Raw genomic sequence first — 24261 nt, forward strand, 5'->3', positions numbered from 1 at the left:
AACAACAAGTGGGACACAATCATGAAGTGGAACGACATTTATTGGATATTTCAAACTTTTTTAACAAATCGAAAACTGAAAAATTGGGCGTGCAAAATTATTCAGCCCCTTTACTTTCAGTGCAGCAAACTCTCTCCAGAAGTTCAGTGAGGATCTCTGAATGATCCAATGTTGACCTAAATGACTAATGATGATAAATACAATCCACCTGTGTGTAATCAAGTCTCCGTATAAATGCACCTGCACTGTAGTCTCAGAGGTCCGTTAAAAGCGCAGAGAGCATCATGAAGAACAAGGAACACACCAGGCAGGTCCGAGATACTGTTGTGAAGAAGTTTAAAGCCGGATTTGGATACAAAAATATTTCCCAAGCTTTAAACATCCCAAGGAGCACTGTGCAAGCGATAATATTGAAATGGAAGGAGTATCAGACCACTGCAAATCTACCAAGACCTGGCCGTCCCTCTAAACTTTCAGCTCATACAAGGAGAAGACTGATCAGAGATGCAGCCAAGAGGCCCATGATCACTCTGGATGAACTGCAGAGATCTACAGCTGAGGTGGGAGACTCTGTCCGTAGGACAACAATCAGTCGTATATTGCACAAATCTGGCCTTTATGGAAGAGTGGCAAGAAGAAAGCCATTTCTTAAAGATATCCATAAAAAGTGTTGTTTAAAGTTTGCCACAAGCCACCTGGGAGACACACCAAACATATGGAAGAAGGTGCTCTGGTCAGATGAAACCAAAATTGAACTTTTTGGCAACAATGCAAAACGTTATGTTTGGCGTAAAAGCAACACAGCTGAACACACCATCCCCACTGTCAAACATGGTGGTGGCAGCATCATGGTTTGGGCCTGCTTTTCTTCAGCAGGGACAGGGAAGATGGTTAAAATTGATGGGAAGATGGATGGAGCCAAATACAGGACCATTCTGGAAGAAAACCTGATGGAGTCTGCAAAAGACCTGAGACTGGGACGGAGATTTGTCTTCCAACAAGACAATGATCCAAAACATAAAGCAAAATCTACAATGGAATGGTTCAAAAATAAACATATCCAGGTGTTAGAATGGCCAAGTCAAAGTCCAGACCTGAATCCAATCGAGAATCTGTGGAAAGAACTGAAAACTGCTGTTCACAAATGCTCTCCATCCAACCTCACTGAGCTCGAGCTGTTTTGCAAGGAGGAATGGGAAAAAATGTCAGTCTCTCGATGTGCAAAACTGATAGAGACATACCCCAAGCGACTTACAGCTGTAATCGTAGCAAAAGGTGGCGCTACAAAGTATTAACTTAAGGGGGCTGAATAATTTTGCACACCCAATTTTTCAGTTTTTGATTTGTTAAAAAAGTTTGAAATATCCAATAAATGTCGTTCCACTTCATGATTGTGTCCCACTTGTTGTTGATTCTTCACAAAAAAATACAGTTTTATATCTTTATGTTTGAAGCCTGAAATGTGGCAAAAGGTCGCAAAGTTCAAGGGGGCCGAATACTTTCGCAAGGCACTGTATATATATATATATATATATATATATATATATATATACACACACACCTTACTCACTGGGCATATTTCAATTATTTATCCTATCCTCACAAAAAGGTACGTGAGGTGAAAACCGGGACTAGGATGGCTCATGGATATTCCACTGCGTCATCACTAGCACACACACTAGAATTTTCCTCAAATGAATGGCTCTGAAGACATTAGCAAACCGCTGGTATGCATGAATAACAGACATACCATTTATTTGTATCGTGGTGCATTAAGCAATTATTGAGTCATGCCAAAGATGTACACATATGACTTCTCCTCCTCAAACCATCCCAGGTCAGATTTGCGTGATACACATAGAACAGTTAGACTGTTTGAGTTTGCTTCACACGGTACATTATTTTGTGCCAACATTTGGCACTGACTGAACCAATAACTGTTCCGTTCCAAAATAGCCTAACATTTGTATTGAAAGTGCATTTCCACAATAGTGCTGTTTATGAATCTTGTCAAATGTCACTGTGTGTCAGTGAGTGTGTGTGATCTTAGCGTGAAATGGTTCCGGAGCTAAATCTGCCAGAAAACATTTGAGAAGCTTGTGTCGTGTGGCTAATTCGTTAAGACTGTGTTTAGTTTCATTGGTACATTGTGGTAAACTTTGATGCCCTCTCTTTAATGGCTCTGTAGTTGTTTAAAAAATAAATAAAAAATGTGCTTCCTAGTCGCTCTGTATTGTGGGTCCATTAAAAATGGCATGTTCTCTGTGAATGCCAGAGACAGATGTTAATGAGCGCTGCACTGTGTAATTAACTGAAGAAACGGTGCATTATAATTAAGACACAGAAAAGCTTTCCCATAAATTAGGTCGTCAAGGTCATGAGCAAATGAAACAAAACCATTTCAAAAGCCAACAGAGATGTGCAATTACAGACCAGAACAAGACCAGTGTTCTATTGTACTAAAGCTGCTTTCATAGAGGTCTTTAAACAATATAGACGCTGATATTTTGACTGAACGGTCTGCTCAGATGCTTTAAACAAAAGGGTTCTGTTGAGGCAAAAACCATTTGGAAACATCTATATTATTCCATCCACATAGAGATACAACCAGTCCAAGCGCGAGATAATAAACCACTGAAGCGTGAGAACAGAGAAGATCAGTAAAAGGAGAGATCTTCATCTCCCCCCCATTAGTGACAGTTTCTGTGTTTGCTAAAAATCTATATTCATTACTGGATAATGGCATTTGTTTAGATCACTAAGAATGAACTACAGTGTTTCCTGTGGTCTGACGTTTCGTTTGTGGACTCACCTTGTCAGACTGGCGCATGTAACAGTAGAGGATGCCCCTCATGCACTTGATGGCTGAGTGCTCCAACTCATGGGTGCGTCCCATGTCATCATCGATGCGTCTGCACGACAGGGTTGATCGCCGCCATGTGCCACAATGAGATGGAGGGAAAAAAACGGCCCAACGAGCAGAAGAGCATGTTAAATCATCCTAAATGATCCTACTTTTCACCGCACAAAATTACTAGGGTCTGGTTATCCTGTCTGTGCATACATTAAATGGTACATATTACATGGGGACAACCTATTGTATTTGTACACAGTCATAGACAGGTTTTAAATCATTTTAGGACATTAATGACAGTTGTGACATTATTGACAGTTGTTATTCCTATTCCTAAGACAAGCAAGGACATACTACATTCCAATTGACCTCTCATCAAAATCACACTTGAAAATGACCCAAATGCTTCCAGTATACTGTTGACATAAACAATGGCATCTACATTGCATTTGGAAGGTAGTCAGACCTGTTCCCTTTTTCCACATTTTGTAACTTAATAAAATTCATCTAAAATGGATTCAAAAAAAAAAAAAACTCAATCTACACACAATAACAAAGCGAAAACAGGTTTAGACATTCTTGGAAATTTGGTAAATAAAAAACAGAAATACCTTATTTACATAAGTATTCAAATCAAATCATATTTGTCATTACAGTGAAATGTTTACTTACAAGCCCTTAACCAACAATGCAGTTAAGAAAAAAAGTGTTAAAGAAAGTATTTACTAAAATAAACTGAAGTAAGAAATAAATAAAATAAAAACTAATTAAGAAGCAACAATAAAATATCAATAGCGAGGCTATATACAGGGGGTGCCGGTACAGAGTCAATGTGCGGGGGCACAGGTTAGTCAAGGTAATTTAGTTAATATGTACATAGAACAGAACAGTCTATGACTGTGGTGGCTGGAGTCATTGGCAATTTTTTGGGCCTTCCTCTGACACTACCTGGTAAAGAGGTCCTGGATAGCAGGAAGCTTGGCCCCAGTAATGTACTTGGCCATACACACTACCCTCTGTAGTGCCTTGCGGTCAGAGGCCAAGCAGTTGCCATACCAGGCGGTGATGCAACCAGTCAGGATGCTCTCGATATTCAGACCCTTTGCTATGAGACTCGAAATTGAGCTCATGTGCATCCTGTTTCCATTGATCATCCTTGAGATGTTTCTACAACTTGATTGGAGTCCACCTGTGGTAAATTCAATTGATTGGACATGATTTGGAAAGGCACACACCTGTCTCCCACAGTTGACAGGGCATGTCAGAGCAAAAACCAAGCCGTGAGCTCAAAGGAATTGTCTGTAGAGCTTCAAGACAGGTTTGTGTTGAGGCACAGATCTGGGGAAGGGTACCAAAACATTTCTGCAGCATTGAAAGTCCCCAAGAACATAGAGGCCTCCACCATTCTTAAATAAAATAAGTTTGGAATCACCATGACTCTTCCTAGAGCCGGCCACTCGGCCAAACTGAGCAATCGGGGGAGAAGGGCCTTGGTCAGGAAGGTGACCAAGAACCCGATGGTCACTCTGACATAGCTCCAGAGTTCTTCTGTGGAGATGGGAGAACCTTCCAGAAGGACAACCATCTATTGAGCACTCCACCAATCAGGCCTTTATGGTAGAGTGGCCAGATGGAAACCACTCCCCAGTAAAAGGCACATGACAGCCCGCTTGGAGTTTGCCAAAAGGCATCTAAAGACTCTCAGACCATGAGAAACAATATTCTCTGGTCTGATGAAAAAAAGATTTAACTCTTTGGCCTGAATACCAAGCGTCACGTCTGGAGGAAACCTGCCACCATCCCTACGGTGAAGCATGGTGGTGGCAGCACCCTAAACACACAGCCAAAACAATGCAGGAATGGCTTCGGGACAAGTCTCTGAATGTCCTTGAGTGTCCCAGCCAGAGCCCGGACTTGAACTCGATCGAACATCTCTGGAGAGACCTGAAAATAGCTGTACAGCGACGCTCCCCATCCAACCTGACAGAGCATGAGAGGATCTTCAGAGAGGAAAGGGAAAAACTCCACAAATATAGGTGTGCCAAACTTGTAGCATCATACCCAAGAAGACTCAAGGCTGGAATCGCTGCCAAAGGAGCTTCAACAAAGTACTGAATAAAGGGTCTGAATACTTATGTAAATATGATATTTCAGTCTTTTTCATGAATTCAAATTTTTTTTTTCTAAAAACCTGTTTTTGCTTTGTCAGTATGGGGTATTTTGTGTACTGTAGACTGATGAGGGGGGGAAAAAACTATTGAATACATTTTTGAATAAGGCTGTAAAATAACAAAATGTGGAAAAAGTGAAGGGGTCTGAATACTTTCCGAATGCACTGCAAGTAGACCTCGTATGTTTTCATTAATGACATTCACTTACTTTGAAACATACATTTCCACCAGTGCATGGGCATCTGCCCATCCATCCACCCATTTACTCCAATCTAAAGCACCCACTCCAGTCATCTCTAGTCACATGGGAGGGTAAGTAATGGTTTGGGCCTGTGCTGTCAGGTTGGAGTCGTCTTAATTAAATTCCTGTGACAATTTTAACAGGAAGAAACCATGACGAATGAGTAGGCCCCTCTGGTCTACTTGAACATTCTATTTTTACTCTCGTGTCCCGTTGTAGAAAAAAAATGCACACCCGTGGGTTTCGAAAGAGCACTTGGTTAGAAGGTCTAGTGGAGAAAGTCCCTGACTATTTTGAGTATCTCAGAGCTCCCCTTGAACTTGAGCCCTCAGTATATGAAGTGAAGGACACATTACCACAAAGGGAAAAAAGTGACCTGTTTTATCATCAGATACAGAATCAACAGAATGTCTGAAAGCGAGAGCATTGTGCCTGGAGACTAGAGAAAAATTAAAAGGAAATATGGTGCAGCTGAAGCCCCCCCCCCCCCCCCTCAATTTGTCGGGGCATGTACTCTACAAGATGCCAAAAGCGTTCTACAGGGATGCTGGCCCATGTTGACTCCAATGCTTCCCACAGTTGTGTCAAGTTGGCTGGATGCCCTTTGGGTGGTGGATCATTCTTGATACACGCGGGAAACTGTTGAGCATGGAAAAACCCTGCAGCGTTGCAGTTCTTGACACAAACCGGTGAGCCTGGCAAATACTGCTATACCCCGTTCAAAGGCACTTAAATCTTTTGTCTTGTCCATTCGCCCTCTGAATGACACACATACACAAGCCATGTCTCAATTGTCTCAAGGCTTTAAAAATCCTTCTTTAACCCGTCTCCTCCCCTTCATCGACACTGATTGAAGTGGATTTAACAAGGGACATCCATCCATAAGGGATCATAGACTGACCAGGTGAAAGCTATGTCATGGAAAGAGTAGGTGTTCCTAATGTTTTCTGCACTCTGTGTAGTCTGGATGCTGCAGCAGCAGCAGTACATGCCAATGCGCAGCACCCCCTTGGCGTTACAAAAGCCGTCTACTTTGATTAAGAATATCGGTCCCTGATGGAGCCCATTAACTAAGGTTGTACTAGATTCATTACTAAGATCAACTTTAATATACAGTGAGCTAAGGTGGCTGTAGATGTGTGTGTGTGTGTGTGTGTGTGTGTGTGTGTGTGTGTGTGTGTGTGTGTGTCACCTGTAAGCTAAAGCCAGGGCCCAGGAACTGGCTGCACAGTACAGGGAGTCCCGCACCTTGGCTTCCTTGCAGCTGGAACATGTCTTGGTAGGGAAGAGGCCAGTGGTAGGGCTCTGGTAGTTCAGAATGGTGGTCTTCACTAGAGACAGAAACAAGGGAGATACAGGTGATTCCTCAGCCTTTAAAGGCTCAGTACAGTCAAAACTATATTTTACCTGTATTTTGCATTATATTGTCCAACAGCTGACGAAACTAACATTGATCAGTGTTATTTCCTGATAGTTGCTGGTTAGAAATACCATCTCCACAGCAGCTTCTAATCAGCCTGTTTGCATGGGTGGGAGTTTAGGCTTGCCTGGTGACATAACCATGTGGTTAATTGGTTAATAGACCAATAACAAAGAGAGTTCCAAACCGCTCTCCACACTCAGACCAGTCCCAGACAGTCCTAGCTAAATTCTTGCTTGATAAATAGTTTTTAGTCCATTGTTGCAGTAAGTTACCCAGAAATGGTTTGATATAAAAATAAAAATAAATCAGAAAAATGGTGAAATGGAATGCAATATAAAGGTATGTTAGCAGCTGTATATTGTGTAGTTATTGCTGTAAAACCAGACATCCTAACAAGGTGTGTTACTGCACATGTGAAGGTGACAATAACTTTGGCTTCAGGTCACATACTGTACATTCCAGAGTGACACAAATGTTTATCTTCATGCAAATCCTCTAAATAGTATTTTGTTTGAATAAAAAGTCACACTAAAACAGAAGGCCTGGAATCACAGGAATGTATTTGTCACCACACCACCATCTACCCTTCCCCGTCCTCCCTCACCGACGAATAATCTGTCTGAACAGGGTACTTCATTTTTCATCGCTACGATATGCCAGAGCAAATGAAGGGGGACATCCATTCTGCGAGATCGTTTGGTTACAGGGAGTCCGGGTCAATTCAAAGAGACAAAGTCAGCATTGCCAGGATAAAGAGGTGGGGGGAATTAAGCAGAATATTAATAAACTCCCTTCAGTAACTCGGAAGTGACAATTACTTTGACCCCAGAGGCTGCTTGGGAAAAAACACATTAAAAAAAGTACAGTGCTTCTTCTGACTAGGATTCATATGTTATTAACGGCAATATAATGTATTTGAGGCACATCAAAGAGAAAAAATGGCACCTTAGTAAGACTCCTCTGAATCAAAACCACGGTTAAAATATGTTATTATTCTCTAACTCCAAAAGACACAACAGCACTCTAGATGCAAATAAACTGAGGTTGGAGTTGCTCAGCCTCATATCATCCACCGACCTAATGACCCACTAAATCAACAGCTAACGCTTTAGACACAGTCTATGTCTTAGAATGGGCCATTCCTCTGCTCCCAGATAGTTAGTAGAAAGAAAGAAAGAAAGAAAGAAAGAAAGAAAGAAAGAAAGAAAGAAAGAAAGAAAGAAAGAAAGAAAGAAAGAAAGAAAGAAAGAAAGAAAGAAAGAAAGAAAGAAAGAAAGAAAGAAAGAAAGAAAGAAAGAAAGAAAGAAAGAAAGAAAGAAAGAAAGAAAGAAAGAAAGAAAGAAAGAAAGAATGAAAGAAAGAAAGAAAGAAAGAAAGAAAGAAAGAAAGAAAGAAAGAAAGAAAGAAAGAAAGAAAGAAAGAAAGAAAGAAAGAAAGAAAGAAAGAAAGAAAGAAAGAAAGAAAGAAAGAAAGAAAGAAAGAAAGAAAGAAAGAAAGAAAGAAAGAAAGAAAGAAAGAAAGAAAGAAAGAAAGAAAGAAAGAAAGAAAGAAAGAAAGAAAGAATGAAAGAAAGAAAGAATGAAAGAAAGAGAAGAGAAGAAAGAAAGAAAGAACAAATGAGAGCTAAGAGACCTCCACAACAAAACATAAAACTTACTCTACCATTTCTTAAATCTCCCCGAGCCAGTCAGATAGCAGCCCTGTGCCTCCACTATAATCAAGTGGGAGAATAAAATAAAGAGGCACTGGAGTGTGGCCACATTACCACATAAATAAGAAACCTGAGGCCCGCACAGGAGAAAAATAAGACAAACTGTGAGGGACAGTGATATCCCTAATGTCGTTTGCTCAGAAATGAGAGAGAATTGGTCCACACTGAATCATAAGCGCATGTAATGCCACTGGCTTTACAACTGCACTATTTTTTAGTAGATAGAGAAAGATCTGAGTCGTCATTTACCCATGAAGTACAAAAAAGGGGGGGGGGGGGATTCATCCCACGTGCATTGGCGATAACAACTGCTGCTTTGCTCCCTGCTTAAATTGCTGCGTACCGACCACAAAATTAAGCAAGAACATTTCAACATATTGTCATCTCACGGAGAACGTTTCCAAGAGAGCAACATGCATGTTACTGTCACAGTACTCTTTCGTACATTGCTAGTAGAACAAAATCACTCACCAAGGGCAATCTAAAGCTTTCAGAATTTCGACCAATCTGACGGAGCAGAAAAAGGCATGGGAAAAGCACTGTGTCAAATATTACTATAATATAGCCTACATCACAAAAAGTGTACTGGCACATTATTTCAAAAGCTAAAATTGCATCCGTTTACTGTGAAGAACAAAACATGCACCAAACATATAAAAGCTACAGTGGTAACAATGAACGCAAAATTCATGGAGTAATGAGAGTGATTCATTTTCACCCGGGGAGCTCAGGTGGTGAGAAACACTGATAGGTTGTTCTCTTTGGGGGATGTCTGTCACCATGAGTTCACACTGGTTTCAGATGAGGGACCAGTTGCTCCCCTAGTGTCTTTCACTTGGCTGCTTTTCCTGTAGCATCCTCATTTCATCCTCAAATAACCCTCGCTGTCTCTTTGTCTTCTACTAGCCTATGGGAGGGGGATACAAACATAATACAACCCTTGGGATTTTCAAACATGAAACCATATTGATAAACTATGCTCCCCAAGAACATGGGGAACATCTTTGAGAACTCATTGAAGTATCTTTGTTGCCCGTCTTCAGTAGAACAAACATTTGTTTCTTCTCTCTTCAAATAGGCTCACAACATAAACTATAATAGAAGCTGTATTGCCCTTGAAAAGTAATTAGTCTTGAACATAGATATTGCATTTGGACCACAGCCCCAGGTCACAGCAAAGCACATATCACAATATCCTTCATAAAATGACTACGTAATACAATACACTTCCTCTGTTTCCAAAGTGAGCAAAGGGAGATGTGCCATTAAAGAAAGGAAGCCATGAAATAAGTTGCCAGGCTGTATCCATGCCCCCCTGTCATCACCACAACTGACCAATGGGGTGTGACATGTCTGCCAATGGTACGGTAAACTGTGACAATTGCATGGCTCTATTTTCAGCTGGTGTTAAGGCAGCGCTAGTGTCAAACGCACGTTAGTTTGAAATTTCGTCATGTAAAAATTGGCGCACTGGCATTTTCCAGCCCCAATGCCAGGTTCGTCAATTTACCTGTCTTAAATATCAGCTTGCATACGCTCAGATGGGCATGGTGGAAATATTTGAGGTGTGTCCTTAAAAACATGATCCAAAGTGCTAATTTCAGGCAGCGCTGATAGGGATATTTAAGACCAATCAAAAGCTGGTTTTAGCCGTATGAATTTTGACAGTGGAAACGCAGCCGATCCAGCCGTGACGCACACTGCCCATGGAACAAGAGTAGCCTAATGTGCTTTTGGTCGCCTGTATACTTCGTATTTAGAAACATAAAAAACAAATATGTTATTACATTTAGTATTATTTGATTAAAAACCAAGCATAACCTCCCCTCCTCTCAATTAAGGCTTTTTTTGTGTGCCCAATGCAATTGTCGATAAAGGACTTGGCTCCTGAGACCGCTTGGAAATAAATCTTAAATCACCAAAGCCTTATTCAAATATCAAGTCTGAGAGGAGTAAAACAGTGAGCTGACATTCACTTTTTATCTATGCATTGTAGGCAGGTCCACAATATTTTAGCCATGCAGGTCCCGCTTTGGATTTATAGATGTGTGTAAAACCCTCCATATTCTGCATTGTTTTAATATTCTATGCCCACAGAGAGAACTTATCTTGCCTGTAAGTGTGACATAGCCTATTTAAAACAAGTTGTTTCTTTGTTTTGTTTCTAATTTTAATTAGAATTCTTAGTTATCTTTTTAGGCCTTGATAATTGTGACAGTGAAAATAGAGAAAATATTTCTGACACACCACTGAACCAAAAGCACTACTGCCTACACTTAGATTTACCATTGTGTCCATATTTCAGAGTAACATACAAAATTCTATCCATATTTCAAACACAAATACTTCAAAGCTACACCACCTACAAGTAGAAAAATAAACTTGAAAGGACCTCACCTTTGAGGAGATCTTCAAAACAAGGATTTTAAATACTAAGTACTTTAAACATAATCACAGTGCTTACCTGCATTGTAGTAACGGTCAAGTCTCTCCCATAGTGGCTCATCCTCCCGGTGGAGAATGGAGAGCTTGAGAGGTTCATAGATGGAGCCTGAGGAAAGATACAAAACACAATTATTAACAGAACATTAATTGCTGAGCCAGAGCTCAATTGGAGTTCATTAGTTCATGTCTCAGGCGCCTCTGTGGTACTTTCCCACACACTACAGTAATTATATGTCATAGAAAGACCCCCATGAACACTTGGGGAGTAGTTGGCTGTAAGACTGATGCTACAAAAGGTTTCTAGTTATCAGCAATTCTATCTTAAATCTTCAGAAGCAAATGTATTTAGACCTAAATACTAAACATATTTTACAGAATGTTTTTTTAGATAATGCTGTTAATGAAGACTTTAGCTACACAAGGGACTGAAGAACATCATCATAAACACATGGTCAAAATAATTCAGTATCAGCCATGTTTTTGGTGATTTCCGTCAGAATACAATGAACAGTCCTGGTCACACAAAAACCACAATGCATTGACGCATGCAATCACGACAAGGCCCCATTTCCAACTCACATTTAGTCACTGCAAATACCAAAACAAAACTGCAGCATGAAGTGTGATTTCCTACGCTGAGCACAAATTTAAAATATAATGGAACTTGCCATCATTTCTTCAGAGCAAAGTGAATTTCAGGGGAACCCCATCTGTTGGACCACTATTTCAGACACATTTTTACTTTGGAGTGATTTACATTTTAATGGGATCAATCTTTGGGTCAATACCTCAGGTACTGGCAAAAAAAAAAATCAAAATTTCCAGTCAAATTACCATAATTTCCATCAGCTTTAAAGTGGCAGGGACAAAGCCATCGCTTTTCAAGATAACTCTGCAAAGGCAGTGCGAGGCTAATATGCAAATTAAAGGTTTTATTTAATTTCTACTGAATAGAAACACGGATTGAAGTATGTGGTTGCTTGGAAATATTGTGTGATTAATTTTACTGAGAGAGTTCAATATTTGTTAATACTAGGTTTAGTACTGTATACTGGTTAGTATAATTTTCTATTTCCATTAAACAATATAATTACAATAGTTGTACTATCTTTGGTGGAAACCCTAGGGAGAGACTGTGAATCATAGTTGCAGCAAAAAAAGTGAATTATAACAACTTGGATCATTTTTAGATACAGTAGTGTATACCATATTTTACCTCACAAAATATACCCCATGAATTGAACGTAGCAGCCTATATCCACGACGGGTATATTGGTATAGCATCCTGACCAAGCCACGTAGACAGCATTAATAATAGTGTATCACAGCATATTCAGCATATCATCACCTGAAGAAAACTGAACACAGGAGGTTGGTGGTACCTTAATTGGGGAGGACAGGCGTGTGATAAATCCTGATGTGTTTGATGCCATTCGGTCCGTTTTATTTTATTTTATTTAACCAGGTAAGTTGACTCATTTACAGCAACGACCTGGGGAATAGTTACAGGGGAGAGGAGGGATGAATGAGCCAATTGTAAGCTGGGGATGATTAGGTGACCATGATGGCGTGAGAGCCAGATTGGGAATTTAGCCAGGCCACCGGGGTTATCACCCCTACTCTTGCGATAAGTGCCATTGGATCTTTTAGTGACCACAGAGAGTCAGGACACCTGTTCAACATCCCATCAGAAAGATGGCACCCTACACAGGGCAATCATTGACCTGGGGCATTGGGACATTTTTTTTTACCAGAGGAAAGGGTGCCTACTACTGGCCCTCCAACACCACTTCCAGTAGCATCTGTTCTCCCATCCAGGGTCTGACCGGAACCAACCCTGCTTAGCTTCAGAAGCAAGCCAGCAGTGGGATGCAGGGTGGTATGCTGCTGGCCATCCTCCCCTCAGCAGCCTCCACTGAAACTGACATATGATACTAGGGTGGTAGAGTAATACAAAACTCTGGCTGGCATGATTATTCATTGAAATGTATCATTTGGAGTGGTGTCATCCTGAGAATATTCTCAAATAATGATATACAAGAATTACACTCGACTGAATCAAAATTTAGTTCAACCAAATTTGAAAGGCTTTGGGTTTGGGTGTGCTTACCTACCTCTAAAAAAATATATATATATATATTTTGCCAGTTAAGTTGATTGAGAACACATTCTCATTTACATCAACGACCTGGAGAATAGTTACATAAGCTTAATTCACTACTTACCATATCTTTTAAGTTTCCGAGGAGCTTTGGAAATCTCACATTCCGAACTGGCCATTTTCAAAAGGTGAGGTAAAGGGCAATCGTCTCTGAGCTAAATTACAAATCTACAGCAATTCACAGGAGGGTTAGTAGAGCGGATTAAGAAGAAAAACAAAATCAATCAGAAATCACAAAGCAAGTTAATATTGAGTGGCTACAAAACAGACAAATGACAACACATTAATATGCCATGTAGCCTACAATGATCATTAAAAGATTAGCCTACTTGGAAATTATTTGTATGTTGGCATATGATAGTTAAGATGAGTTATGACAGTTTGAATTAGCCTAATGTCTGAATGTGTCTGTTTTCAAATACAGTCTGCTGTAAATGTGTATACATATTTTCAGGCATTCCTTCGTCAAACTATAATGTTTTTTTTATGAGTGATACTAAACAAATGAAAACTATTATGATGATAAAGTATTTCTTAAATAACCAACTATTGCATGAGGCGTTTAATTGACAGCAGGCTTGATTAACCATTGATCATAATCAAAATCAGTATACGAGCTTTATGACTTCAGATTGAAAACATGGACATAGGCAAAGCCCGCGAGTGATTATACCTCCCACCCCCCTTGCTCAAGGGCACATTAACAGATTTTTGACCCAGTTTGCTCGGGGATTCAAACCAGCGGCCTTTCGGTTACTGGCCCAATGCTCTTAACTGCTAGGCTACCCGCCATATTTGATTGTGTCTCAATATAATCAAGGTATGAAATTATTATTTTCCAGTATAATCTCTTTCGGACTCCAGATGATTCACACCGACAAAAAAAACAGGTTGTGGCTGAATCTAGTTTCCTACCCCTGCACTGTCTATGTGAACAGGTTGCCATGTTGGCAAGTGTAATGGCAGTTAGCCTGATGAACATAGCCTACATCAGGGGAGGCCGGTGGGAAGAGCTACAGTGGGGAGAACAAGTGTTTGATAACCTGCAAAATCGGCAGTGTTTCCTACTTACAAAGCATGTAAAGGTCTGTAATTTTTATCATAGGTACACTTCAACTGTGAGAGACGGAATCTAAAACAAAAATCCAGAAAATCACATTGTATGATTTTTAAGTCATTAATTTGCATTTTATTGCATGACATAAGTATTTGATCACCTACCAACCAGTAAGAATTCCGTCTCTCACAGACCTGTTAGTTTTTCTTTAAGAAGCCATCCTGTTCTCCACTCATTACCTGTATTAACTGAACCTGTTTGAACTCATTACCTGTATAAAAGACACCTGTCCACACACTCAATCAAATAGACTCCAACCTCTCCACAATGGCCAAGCCCAGAGAGCTGTGTAAGGACATCAGGGTTGGAAGAAGTTCAAGTTCAACTACCCTCGGTCTGGGGCTCCATGCAAGATCTCACCTCGTGGGGCATCAATGATCATGAGGAAGGTGAGGGATCAGCCCAGAACTACACGGCAGGACCTGGTCAATGACCTGAAGAGAGCTGGGACCACAGTCTCAAAGAAAACCATTAGTAACACACTACGCCGTCAGGATTAAAATCCTGCAGCGCACGCAAGGTCCCCCTGCTCAAGCCAGCGCATGTCCAGGGCCATCTGAAGTTTGCAAATGACCATCTGGATGATCCAGAGGAGGAATGGGAGAAGGTCATGTGGTCTGATGAGACAAAAATAGAGCTTTTTGGTCAAAACTCCACTCGCCATGTTTGGAGGAAGAAGGATGAGTACAACCCCAAGAACACCATCCCAACCGTGAAGTATGGAGGTGGAAACATCATTCTTTGGGGATGCTTTTCTGCAAAGGGGACAGGACGACTGCACCGTATTGAGGGGAGGATGGATGGGGCCATGTATCGCGAGATCTTGGCCAACAACCTCCTTCCCTCAGTAAGAGCATTGAAGAAGGGCCGTGGCTGGGTCTTCCAGCATGACAACGACCCAAAACACACAGCCAGGGCAACTAAGGAGTGGGTCCGTAAGAAGCATCTCAAGGTCCTGGAGTGGCCTAGCCAGTCTCCAGACCTTAACCCAATATAAAATCTTAGGAGGGAGCTGAAAGTCCGTATTGCCCAGCGACAGCCCCGAAACCTGAAGGATCTGGAGAAGGTCTGTATGGAGGAGTGGGCCAAAATCCCTGCTGCATTGTGTGCAAACCTGGTCAAGAACTACAGGAAACGTATGATCTCTGTAATTGCAAACACAGGTTTCTGTACCAAATATTAAGTTCTGCTTTTCTGATGTATCAAATACTTATGTCATGCAATAAAATGCAAATGAATTACTTAAAAATCATACAATGTGATTTTCTAGATTTTTGTTTTAGATTCCGTCTCTCACAGTTGAAGTGTACCTATGATCAAAAAATAGACCTCTACATGCTTTGTAAGTAGGAAACACTGCCGATTTTGCAGGTTATCAAATACTTGTTCTCCCCACAGTATGAGTATGAGGCTCGCTGGAATGGTATTCAAATTGCGTTAACCACGTTTGACTCGGTTTCATTTATTCCAGCCATGACAATGAGCCCGTCCTATTGCTCCTCCCACCAGCCTCCTTTGGCCTACATGTACATTCATTCTCGTTCAGTATGATAACATTGCTGTTTTATGTAGCCTAACACAAACGACAAGGGTAGAAGCAACACCTGATGTGAAGTTCCTAAAATAGCTTCAGTAGCAGCAAACGTATAAGCTTGACCTTTCATGCTCATGCAAGCCCGCTATAGCAGGCTGATATAACGTTAATCTGTTTCGTTTGTTTTTCACTCAGGGCATTCAGAGGTTTGCAGAAATACAACAAAAAGGCATGTTACAATAACACACTGTCAAACCTGAACGCTTTTGTCTGGCTTTGATTTCCAGGAGTTTCCTGCCGACATCTCCCAAGCTTGACATGTTGGTTGGTTCTCTGTGTTTACCAAGTGATAGTACGTTGCGACACTGCAGTAAACTAGGAAGCGCTGAAGGTGTGACGTCACACCACCCCTTTAATGAACATGTCAAGAGTCTTTCTACCTCTTGTGCCAATTATGTTCTTTAACTTTATACATACGACTAAATAAGGCTAGATTTTTTTTTCTTCACAAGTGTCAAACCCCACTCATTTAGGCTTAAGGCATTGCTTGCTGTCCATTCACCATCTGCCGTAAACCGAACACGCACTGCAGTATTCCAGTTTGTGTTTGAATTGAACTATGAGGATGTGGATATTGTTTATCAATATTTTTACATTTACTGTGTATTTTGCAGGGAAGTATTCAGCATCTGCTCTTCAAGATGTAACAACTGACTTGTTCGGGTCTGAAAATCATGGCACTGTGGCTGCTTTTGGTGATTTCAACTCGGATAAACAGACAGATATTTTCATCATCAGAGAACGTGAGTAGCTAACGTTAGCTAGCTGGCTTTTCAATAGGATACATTTCGCTAGTGAATAATATAGAAACTTTAGCTAGATACTAGATGAGGATATTTGAATTATTGACATTTGCTGTGCATGTGTTCCAAAGATGCTAGCTAATCTAGCAGAGCAATGAAAACAGTGATTACGTAGAAATCTATTTTCTCTGCTTTGAAAAGCTGTTTGGTGTTCAATGCATTACCTACATTACAAGACACAGTAGCCTAGTAACTAGATTGAAACAAAAGCATAAAATGGATCTAGATCTCTCACCAATGAATGTATTTCAGTGAATTAGTCACTGCATTGTTGATATGGTTTTGTGACTGCTGTGGTGACTTTGAAATTGAGTATTGTGTGCATTGTTTTTTATTGCATATTTCATTGAACTTTCAGAATCTGAGTTGGTGATATTCTTGGCTGATCTGAAAGCCCCATACTTCAAGCCCAAAGTACATATCACTAAAAAGGATTTGCCTGTGTAAGTTTCTGATCTTATTCTCTCAATTGTACTAGTGCACACATCACTTCTCACCTTGAAGCATCAATAATTCCACATTGTCCAGTCAAACTCTGTGGGTTAGGGTAGATTGACACAAGATGATTTTAGCTGTCACTGAGAAAAGCCTTATGCTATTCTTTACTGGCTTATGTCAACAGCTGGCACTCGGTAAACATCTTTCCTCTCTCAGCAATTGTATCATAACCAGTGTTGTTCCCGGAGACTACGATGGAGATTCTCAGATGGATGTGCTTCTTACAGTTCAGCTCAAGACCAAGGCCACCTCAGACACAATGGTTGTTGTATTCTGGGGAAACAACCAAACCCTGGGTAAATTGTTGCTTTATTAGGCCTAGATTCAGGCTTATGGAATACAAAGAAATAATGTACTCTAATACAGTCAGAAAAATTACTTCTGTTCACTGTTATTAAATAGCTAACTGATTAACATCTCTTATCTGGTTTTGCAGATGAACAAGTTGACCTTAATAAGACATTTGTGGACCAACCTCTGATAATGGAGTAGGTTATGCATGCATTTTTTTTTATTTTACAAATCACCTGTAGGAGTTGTTTTCTATGACGAGTTTCCATGTAAGCAATATTGTTTTCCTAAACTTAGTCCTATGATCTTGCTCATGAGTTGGGAGTTTTGACGGTTTTATAAATGAAATTATCTTACGCAGCTTCAATGGGGACATGATTCCAGACATCTTTGGGGTTTCTGCTGATTTCTCCACTGAAGTCTGCTATCTTACTGGAAGGTAAGGTGGAGATTTGAAAAGTGACTCAATACTTTGCAGTCCCCATAGACATTGTTTTATTTTACATTATTCTCCATGTCTTGACAAAACTCAATTGCAATTGAAATATTGTAGATGTATGTAGTGTTAAAAATAGTACCTTTTGTTGTTCTGTGTTTTTTCAGAATGTCTGCTGAGCACATGAATCACGTTGTGTTGTGTTCTTTCCTCACAGGAACGCAGTGTGGCAGCCAGCTCTTAGTTCACCTGTCAAGATACGTATTCCTCATTCCAATGCTTTCATCGACCTAAATAAGGATTTCACCGCCGGTGAGTAGACAAATATCCTAAATGGGTTATTGGAACCTTGCATTGCCAGACTCAGTAATCTGGTATTACAGACAGGCTGGATGGAAGCTAATTTGGAACCATACCAGATTAGATTGTTTTACATGGTGTGTGTAGTGCTGGTGTGCAATATCTTTTCAATTTCTTCAGCAAGATTGGAGTCTATAGACTCACTTTCTACAATGAAACATATGGACAGTGGTGCATAGCAATCTAATGGCTGTGTAATCAGTCTCGTTAGCATTAGAGTCAAGAGTAGTGAGTTCATTCTGCGTAATTGGGCACTCTTCTAGATGCTTCTATAAATGGTCAAAATCAGCATTTCACATACTGTATACAAAAGCAGGGAATTTGAGTCTGTTCTTGGCAGCCCATCCTCTTCTCTTCATATCTTTTTGAATTGATATGATGTAGTAACTTGGTAAAGATTTCCCGTCTGTATTGGGATAAGTATGTGGGTTACCTTGTGGTATTCAACCCTTGGAGAGAATGTTGGCATACTAGGGCCGGTATCACAATATTATTTTCCATCGCAAAAATGAAAACACGAAGCAGACCAAACTCGAAGCACTCCAAACATTGTGTGCTATAGCTTGGAAGAAAAAAAATTACTCTGGATGACAACATAATGTTTGTTTCCAACATTAGGGCTGTTTTCCTAAAGAAGTTAAATCCGGTTTGTGTTTTCTTTCCTTGCCACGACACTAATGAGTATTGCGGTACTGGTATCGTCCCGGCCTGATGGCCTACTCCACAAGTTTCATGAGACAGCTGGGTAGATGATCTGTCAAGGCAATTATCCCTTTTTTTTCTATTGTATGGTACACAAACGTTCTCCTAAGAGTTCCTTACGCTCCAAACAATTGGATTAAAATATAATATAGTTCAACAATTTAAGTTGACTAAGAGAGAGAGAGGAATTCCCATTTTCCTCACCACTGAATAAATTAATCGGCTTCTTCTTGTTTTACTGGATTTCTCTTTTTCCACAAAATTCCATCCGACAAACCTGTCACTTAGACTACTTTTCGATTTTTTTTCTCCCAGGAAGTCAAATCCCATATTAAGGAAGAGTCAGTACAATACCATTATGAGATAGACTAATTTCATCCTTTCATGATTGCAATATCTGTATAAAATCTATGTGGTTATTACAGTGCCTTGCGAAAGTATTCGGCCCCCTTGAACTTTGCGACCTTTTGCCACATTTCAGGCTTCAAACATAAAGATATAAAACTGTATTTTTTTGTGAAGAATCAACAACAAGTGGGACACAATCATGAAGTGGAACGACATTTATTGGATATTTCAAACTTTTTCAACAAATCAAAAACTGAAAAATTGGGCGTGCAAAATTATTCAGCCCCTCTACTTTCAGTGCAGCAAACTCTCTCCAGAAGTTCAGTGAGGATTCTCGATTGGATTCAGGTCTGGACTTTGACTTGGCCATTCTAACACCTGGATATGTTTATTTTTGAACCATTCCATTGTAGATTTTGCTTTATGTTTTGGATCATTGTCTTGTTGGAAGACAAATCTCCGTCCCAGTCTCAGGTCTTTTGCAGACTCCATCAGGTTTTCTTCCAGAATGGTCCTGTATTTGGCTCCATCCATCTTCCCATCAATTTTAACCATCTTCCCTGTCCCTGCTGAAGAAAAGCAGGCCCAAACCATGATGCTGCCACCACCATGTTTGACAGTGGGGATGGTGTGTTCAGCTGTGTTGCTTTTACGCCAAACATAACGTTTTGCATTGTTGCCAAAAAGTTCAATTTTGGTTTCATCTGACCAGAGCACCTTCTTCCACATGTTTGGTGTGTCTCCCAGGTGGCTTGTGGCAAACTTTAAACAACACTTTTTATGGATATCTTTAAGAAATGGCTTTCTTCTTGCCACTCTTCCATAAAGGCCAGATTTGTGCAATATACGACTGATTGTTGTCCTATGGACAGAGTCTCCCACCTCAGCTGTATATCTCTGCAGTTCATCCAGAGTGATCATGGGCCTCTTGGCTGCATCTCTGATCAGTCTTCTCCTTGTATGAGCTGAAAGTTTAGAGGGACGGCCAGGTCTTGGTAGATTTGCAGTGGTCTGATACTCCTTCCATTTCAATATTATCGCTTGCACAGTGCTCCTTGGGATGTTTAAAGCTTGGGAAATCTTTTTGTATCCAAATCCGGCTTTAAACTTCTTCACAACAGTATCTCGGACCTGCCTGGTGTGTTCCTTGTTCTTCATGATGCTCTCTGCGCTTTTAACGGACCTCTGAGACTACAGTGCAGGTGCATTTATACGGAAACTTGATTACACACAGGTGGATTGTATTTATCATCATTAGTCATTTAGGTCAACATTGGATCATTCAGAGATCCTCACTGAACTTCTGGAGAGAGTTTGCTGCACTGAAAGTAAAGGGGCTGAATAATTTTGCACGCCCAATTTTTCAGTTTTCGATTTGTTAAAAAAGTTTGAAATATCCAATAAATGTCGTTCCACTTCATGATTGTGTCCCACTTGTTGTTGATTCTTCACAAAAAAATACATTTTTATATCTTTATGTTTGAAGCCTGAAATGTGGCAAAAGGTCGCAAAGTTCAAGGGGGCCGAATACTTTCGCAAGGTCATGTTAATTTACAGCATATGTTACAAATGCTTCACGTAGGCCTACAATAGATCTTTAAAAACAGGTAGGCCAATGCCAAACACTTCGCAAACATATGGTAACCTAATCAATATTATGGAAATAGAAGTATGTATTTGTTTGATATTAATAGGTAACAATAAATACTTAACAAATAGTAAGACATTTCTATTCTACTAATGCTGTGTTGTTTTTTTTTTAAAGGGATGGTCTCCACTCTAGCTCCCTGCAGTTAATCTGGGCATATAATCACTCGAGACAGCTTGAGCTGACAATTGAGTTAAAGACTGCATTCCATAGACACCAGGAGTAGAGCAAACCCCTCATTGTTCCTAATCATCCTGGCATCTGGGAAACTAAGCCAGGTTGTTTTTTTGTGTGTTTTTTAAATTTAATTAATTGAACCTTTATTTAACAAGGCAAGTCAATTAAGAACAAATTCTCATTTACAATGACAGCCTACCGGGGAACAGTGGGTTAACTCCCTTGTTCAATGGCAGAAAGACAGAATTTTACCATGTCAGCCCAGGGATTCGATCCAGCAACCTTTCGGTTACTGGCCCAATGCTCTAACCACTCGGCTACCACTAACCACAAGATGAACCTGAGGCGACTTATGATTGTTAGAAGAAATTACAAAGTCTCTCTCTCACTTGATTAGAATATTCCACGACAAAACCAGAAATGATTCTGTATACATAAAAAAAAAACAACGATGCTTCTAACATGCAAAATGCGACACAGTGATTCAAAACAGGCCAAACATCTAAATATGCCTTTTAAAATCATCCAGTTCTGCAATGAGTCGATCCCTTTATGAAGTCCCACTCCATTAACCTTGATGAGGCAAATCTATTTCCCTTGCATTACACCAACAATCAACTTCTCTCGAACCGAAAAAATTATTCCTAATTGGATACTGCGGGGAGTGTTGCAAAGCCACGTTGCCTAGCGACAAGCCATATGATAGTATCGGTTCGGTGTCTTTGTGCATAATGACATTTATAATTATTTGGCAATTACCACCTTTTTCTAATGAGTTCTCGCATTCCGATTCCCCGGCATAGCAAAACCATTATCGAGATCTGAAACTGATACCGACTCCAGGGAACCTCCACACTGTAGTAAGATATAACAGAGCAAAATACAATTACATGTAAAAATCCCTCAAGGTTGTTATGTGATGCTAGAGGCTTATTAGAGCTCGTTGTCACGTTAAGCATCTTTTGCTCGTCTTATTGTGTCAGTGCTGACTCGGTGATCTTTGTAGCAGTAGAACCACTCAAGTGTGTCAGAATTAGCCATTTAGGAGCATTTTTACAGGGATACTTAACCATCTGTAGTAATCACAAGCTGCTCATCTTAATAAACTACCAGAACATAGATCAGATAGGGGATGAGGAGGAGTGAACAGAAAACACCAGAAGTGGAAGAGAGGTGAGACATGATACAGACTGGTCATGTGATATACTGTAGAGGGGGACAGCGGCTGCTCGGCAGTCCAATTTACAGCTTAAATGAGGCCTTGACATTGAACAGGAAGCAATTTCAGATCTCTTAAAAGGAGTCGTGGGTAGAGGGTCACTGGATGCACCTCGGCCGTGTATGTTTACAGCTTTAAACACAACTAAAATTGGAGTCGCAACATGGGGTTGACCCTCCTCTGATCATCCCCGAATAGGGCGCATGATAATACAATACCTCTCTGTGATGCTGCTGACCAGGCCACAAAGATAGCAAGTGGTGGTCCAAACCATATGAGGTCAAATCAAATTTATTTATATAGCCCTTCGTACATCAGCTGATATCTCAAAGTGCTGTACAGAAACCCAGCCTAAAAACCCCAAACAGCAAGCAATGCAGGTGTAGAAGCACGGTGGCTAGGAAAAACTCCCTAGAAAGGCCAAAACCTAAGAAGAAACCTAGAGAGGAACCAGGCTATGTGGGGTGGCCAGTCCTCTTCTGGCTGTGCCAGGTGGAGATAACAGAACATGGCCAAGATGTTCAAATTTTCATAAATGACCAGCATGGTCAAATAATAATAATCACAGGCAGAACAGTTGAAACTGGAGCAGCAGCATGGCCAGGTGGACTGGGGACAGCAAAGAGTCATCATGTCAGGTAGTCCTGAGGCATGGTCCTAGGGCTCAGGTCCTCCGAGAGAGAGAAAGAAAGAGAGAAGGAGAGAATTAGAGAACGCACACTTAGATTCACACAGGACACCGAATAGGACAGGAGAAGTACTCCAGATATAACAAACTGACCCTAGCTCCCCCGACACATAAACTACTGCAGCATAAATACTGGAGGCTGAGACAGGAGGGGTCAGGAGACACTGTGGCCCCATCCGAGGACACCCCCGGACAGGGCCAAACAGGAAGGATATAACCCCACCCACTTTGCCAAAGCACAGCCCCCACACCACTAGAGGGATATCTTCAACCACCAACTTACCATCCTGAGACAAGGCTGAGTATAGCCCACAAAGACCTCCGCCATGGCACAACCCAAGGGGGGGGGGGCGCCAACCCAGACAGGATGACCACATCAGTGAATCAACCCACTCAGGTGACGCACCCCCTCCAGGGACGGCATGAGAGAGCCCCAGTAAGCCAGTGACTCAGCCCCTGTAATAGGGTTAGAGGCAGAGGATCCCAGTGGAAAGAGGGGAACCGGCCAGGCAGAGACAGCAAGGGCGGTTCGTTGCTCCAGAGCCTTTCCGTTCACCTTCCCACTCCTGGGCCAGACTACACTCAATCATATGACCCACTGAAGAGATGAGTCTTCAGTAAAGACTTAAAGGGTGAGACCGAGTTTGCGTCTCTGACATGGGTAGGCAGACCGTTCCATAAAAAGGAGAAAGCCCTGCCTCCAGCTGTTTGCTTAGAAATTCTAGGGACAATTAGGAGGCCTGCGTCTTGTGACCGTAGCGTACGTGTAGGTATGTACGGCAGGACCAAATCAGAGAGATAGGTAGGAGCAAGCCCATGTAATGCTTTGTAGGTTAGCAGTAAAACCTTGAAATCAGCCCTTGCTTTGACAGGAAGCCAGTGTAGAGAGGCTAGCACTGGAGTAATATGATCAAATTTTTTGGTTCTAGTCAGGATTCTAGCAGCCGTATTTAGCAGATAGCCTAGTCAAATAATTAACATCCAATCACATTAACCGTTACTCTCCCGTGGGTTTTCCACCAATGGTCCAAATGTAGCCAAACATAGCTGCTGCTCATTCCGTTTGCTCGAAAATTGATAAATGGTTAAAAAAAATAAGGCCCGTGTCCATAGAGACACATACAAGCTCTACTGGTAGTTATGCTATTACCAGCAGTACTACACCTGCACCTGTCGACGACAAGTTGTTCTGCTTCCACGAGCACATCCAATGCTAGCATCAGTAATTCTACATTTTGTTGTTTGCCCAGTTCATGAATTTATCACTGCTAAAGTGAAAGTCATCCTCTCTTGGGGAATGCTGCTTTTTAGTTAGCTTTGCGACAGTATCAAAAAGGAATTTCGGATTGTTCTTATTTCCCTCAATTAAGTTAG

The 24261-nt window shown here is 40.9% G+C and overlaps 2 protein-coding genes across 5 annotated transcripts in view; one reads left to right on the plus strand and one right to left on the minus strand.

Annotated features, from left to right (window-relative positions):
* LOC139384369 (phosphorylase b kinase regulatory subunit beta-like) overlaps positions 1-16018 on the minus strand; it is a 61737-nt gene extending 45719 nt beyond the window's left edge. Inside the window, exons 1-5 of one of the 4 annotated variants that reach the window (XM_071129088.1) lie at positions 15914-16008; positions 13071-13174; positions 10865-10951; positions 6459-6597; positions 2813-2912 (exon numbers count right to left, since the gene is read on the minus strand). In XM_071129088.1, coding sequence (XP_070985189.1) covers positions 2813-2912; positions 6459-6597; positions 10865-10951; positions 13071-13125 — 381 coding nt within the window. In that variant the 5' untranslated portion in view covers positions 13126-13174; positions 15914-16008. Of the gene's footprint in view, positions 1-2812; positions 2913-6458; positions 6598-10864; positions 10952-13070; positions 13175-15913 lie in introns of all 4 variants that reach the window. The other 3 variants (XM_071129089.1, XM_071129086.1, XM_071129087.1) reach the window with 3 other exon arrangements.
* A 40-nt stretch (positions 16019-16058) lies between these two features.
* The window catches only part of LOC139384439 (T-cell immunomodulatory protein-like), a 125245-nt gene continuing 117042 nt past the window's right edge, over positions 16059-24261 (plus strand). Inside the window, exons 1-6 of the mRNA XM_071129206.1 lie at positions 16059-16460; positions 16879-16963; positions 17175-17314; positions 17455-17506; positions 17671-17748; positions 17963-18057. Coding sequence (XP_070985307.1) covers positions 16277-16460; positions 16879-16963; positions 17175-17314; positions 17455-17506; positions 17671-17748; positions 17963-18057 — 634 coding nt within the window. The 5' untranslated portion in view covers positions 16059-16276. The remainder of the gene's footprint in view (positions 16461-16878; positions 16964-17174; positions 17315-17454; positions 17507-17670; positions 17749-17962; positions 18058-24261) is intronic.

This window comes from Oncorhynchus clarkii, chromosome 26, assembly GCF_045791955.1.
Source record: "Oncorhynchus clarkii lewisi isolate Uvic-CL-2024 chromosome 26, UVic_Ocla_1.0, whole genome shotgun sequence".
Classification (NCBI taxonomy): domain Eukaryota; kingdom Metazoa; phylum Chordata; class Actinopteri; order Salmoniformes; family Salmonidae; genus Oncorhynchus; species Oncorhynchus clarkii.